This window comes from Globicephala melas, chromosome 9 (genome assembly GCF_963455315.2).
Source record: "Globicephala melas chromosome 9, mGloMel1.2, whole genome shotgun sequence".
NCBI classification, from domain to species: domain Eukaryota; kingdom Metazoa; phylum Chordata; class Mammalia; order Artiodactyla; family Delphinidae; genus Globicephala; species Globicephala melas.
The window spans coordinates 27,409,833-27,412,397 of NC_083322.1; the positions used below are offsets into that span (position 1 = coordinate 27,409,833).

The 2,565-nt window shown below is 46.1% G+C and overlaps 1 protein-coding gene across 1 annotated transcript; it reads left to right on the forward strand.

Annotated features, from left to right (window-relative positions):
• Positions 1-1,328: 1,328 nt before the first annotated feature.
• On the forward strand, positions 1,329-2,224 carry TAS2R16 (taste 2 receptor member 16). Its single transcript, XM_030856993.1, is given in 4 exon segments — positions 1,329-1,345; positions 1,347-1,866; positions 1,869-1,974; positions 1,977-2,224. Coding segments are annotated over 4 exon segments (891 nt in total).
• The last annotated feature ends 341 nt before the right edge of the window (positions 2,225-2,565 follow it).

A 2,565-nucleotide genomic window follows, 5' to 3' on the forward strand; every position in this document is an offset into this window, starting at 1 on the left:
AAATACCTAGTGGGGACTTAACAGAGGGCTACAACTTTACAGAACCAGATTACAGCAGGGCCAGGGACATCGAAGTTACCATCAACAGCGATTACCTTTGTCTCCACAGGCTGGTTAGAGAAGGGAAAGCTTGAAGACAATAATACATAAACAAACAAATAAAGAGAGCAAGGCTTCTACGCTTCTCTATTCAGTAGACCCCATGCTTCAACATGGTTTTACTAGTGGTAAGAGGGCCCTCTTTCAATTCATCTTGAGCAATGGGAGCAGTGACAAACAGAGCCTCGCCATGTAAGGGGGAAAAAAATGGTGATGATAATGGAACAAGAACATTTCCCAAACATATGTAAAGCATGAGCTCAAGGCACAGGAATCGGCAGAACAACAGCCAAGGAGGCCACACCTCAATTGTAGGGAGAGTACTGGGGGCACCGTGCAGTGATTTCTCTGAGTTGAGAAATTCAATGGGCAGTAAAGAAAGTGGCCCGTCTTGGATGAGGACACTTGAAGGTCTCAGCTTCCAGCAATTTTGTGGGTGGAATCTCAAAGCAAAGATTTTCTTTATTGTTTTTTCTATGCATTCAAACTTTGATTGTAGCATCCACGCCCAGCTGCTGTAGAAGCTGGGGACACACGGTTTCTGAAGTTGACATTGTTACAGCACTCAATGAGCAGAAATGTTACCCAGGATGTGAATGGACAGCGAAGGATTTATCTATCCTGTGGTTCAAACTTTAGGTTAAAAGACTGAGGATATTCTATTTAAAAGATGGGGAAATAAGCTAAAGACACCTCAGGCAGATAAAGAAGAAATAAACAGCATGGTTATGAAATACGGATGCTTTTTTTTTTTGCGGTACGCGGGCCTCTCACTGTTGTGGCCTCTCCCGTTGAGGAGCACAAGCTCCGGACGCACAGGCTCAGCAGCCATGGCTCATGGGCCCAGCCGCTCCGCGGCATGTGGGATCTTCCCGGACCGGGGCACGAACCCGTGTCCTGCATCGGCAGGCGGACTCTCAACCACTGCGCCACCAGGGAAGCCCTAGGGGTGCTTTTTATGGGAATAATCAAATCACCTCAGGAGCAAGAATCCACACTCAAACCACATTTCCCTGCATCCAGGCCTGATAACAAACCAGCAGGCAAAGCATAAGCAAATCCTGCAGATAGGAAAATGGGAAAGTCAAAAATAAGCCCAGAAAAATTTGCATCCAGAGGGAGATATTTTCTTGTGTGAAACACTAGTGGGGCCAGGAATCTGGTCCCTACCTGGAAATTGTTGCAGAGATTCTGAGTCTGTGCCCAGGAAGTTTCTTTGGAATAGAAGGATGATAACCATCCAACTCTGTCTTCTTCATGATCATCTATATGCTCAAGCTCTTGACAATAATTATGCAGAGCAGCTTAACTGTTGTAGTGCTGGGCACAGAGTGGGTAAGTTTCCAAAGGCTGTCACCTGTGGAAATGATTCTCACCGGCCTGGGTGTCTGCTGCTTCTGTCAACTGTGGTCATCAATGCTGTACAACTTTTGCTCCCACTTCTACCCTAGTTACGAATTTTGGTACTTCAGTATCGTCTGGGAATTTACTAACATTCTTTCATTCTGGTTGACCAGCATGTTTGCTGTCTTCTACTGTGTCAAAGTCTCCTCCTTCAGCCACCCCATCTTCTGGCTGAAGTGGAGAATTGTGAGGTTGGTTCCTTGGCTGTTGCTGGGTTCTCTGCTGACTTCTTGTGTGTCTATCATCTTTGCAGCTGTTGGGCATTACAGCAAGATTCAACTAATCTCCATGAGGCATTTCCCTAGAAACAGCACCATGACTGAGAGACTTGAGATATTCCTGTGGGATTCTTCCATGTGTCACAAGTGGTTGTGTTGATTATTCCTTTCCTCCTGTTCCTGGCCTCCACCGTCTTGCTCATGGCCTTATTATTCCAACACCTGAGGCAGATGAAAGATCATCACACCAGCCACTCTCCAGCCTGAAAGCTCACTCTACTGCCCTGAGGTCTCTTGCTGTCTTCCTCATTTTCTTCACCTCTTATTTTCTGACCCTAATAATCTCCATGTGGGGTGTCCTTTTTAATAAGGGGTCCTGGTTCTGGGCCTGGGAAGCTATCATCTGTGCTCTGGTCTCTATTCATTTGACTTCACGGATGCTGAGCAGCCCTAAACTGAAAAGGGTTTTAAAGGTAAAGTGCTGGGACCTAGAGGCTGCCTGAGGCACAGGGGACAAGAAGACCCCTGGGCACATGGGTGTTTGCACTGATACAACTAATATCAATAACCTAACCTGCAGGACTCTTGACAATCCCCTGTGTGATGATGACGCACCATAAATGCAAGCCTCAATCTCTTTCCCTACAGCCATCTATCTCCAACAAGCAATCCCTTCTCTATTCTATGCCACTCCTTTCTTTTCCTTTCCACAGTCCCCAGGTTGGCCCCAACTTTCTCATGACATCTCCATCTCTCCTTAGTCCTCTCTACCTCTGAAATCTTTCTCCCAGTATATTCAACACAAGAGACCCAAAGTCACAGTATCTGCATTTTGTTTTTATTT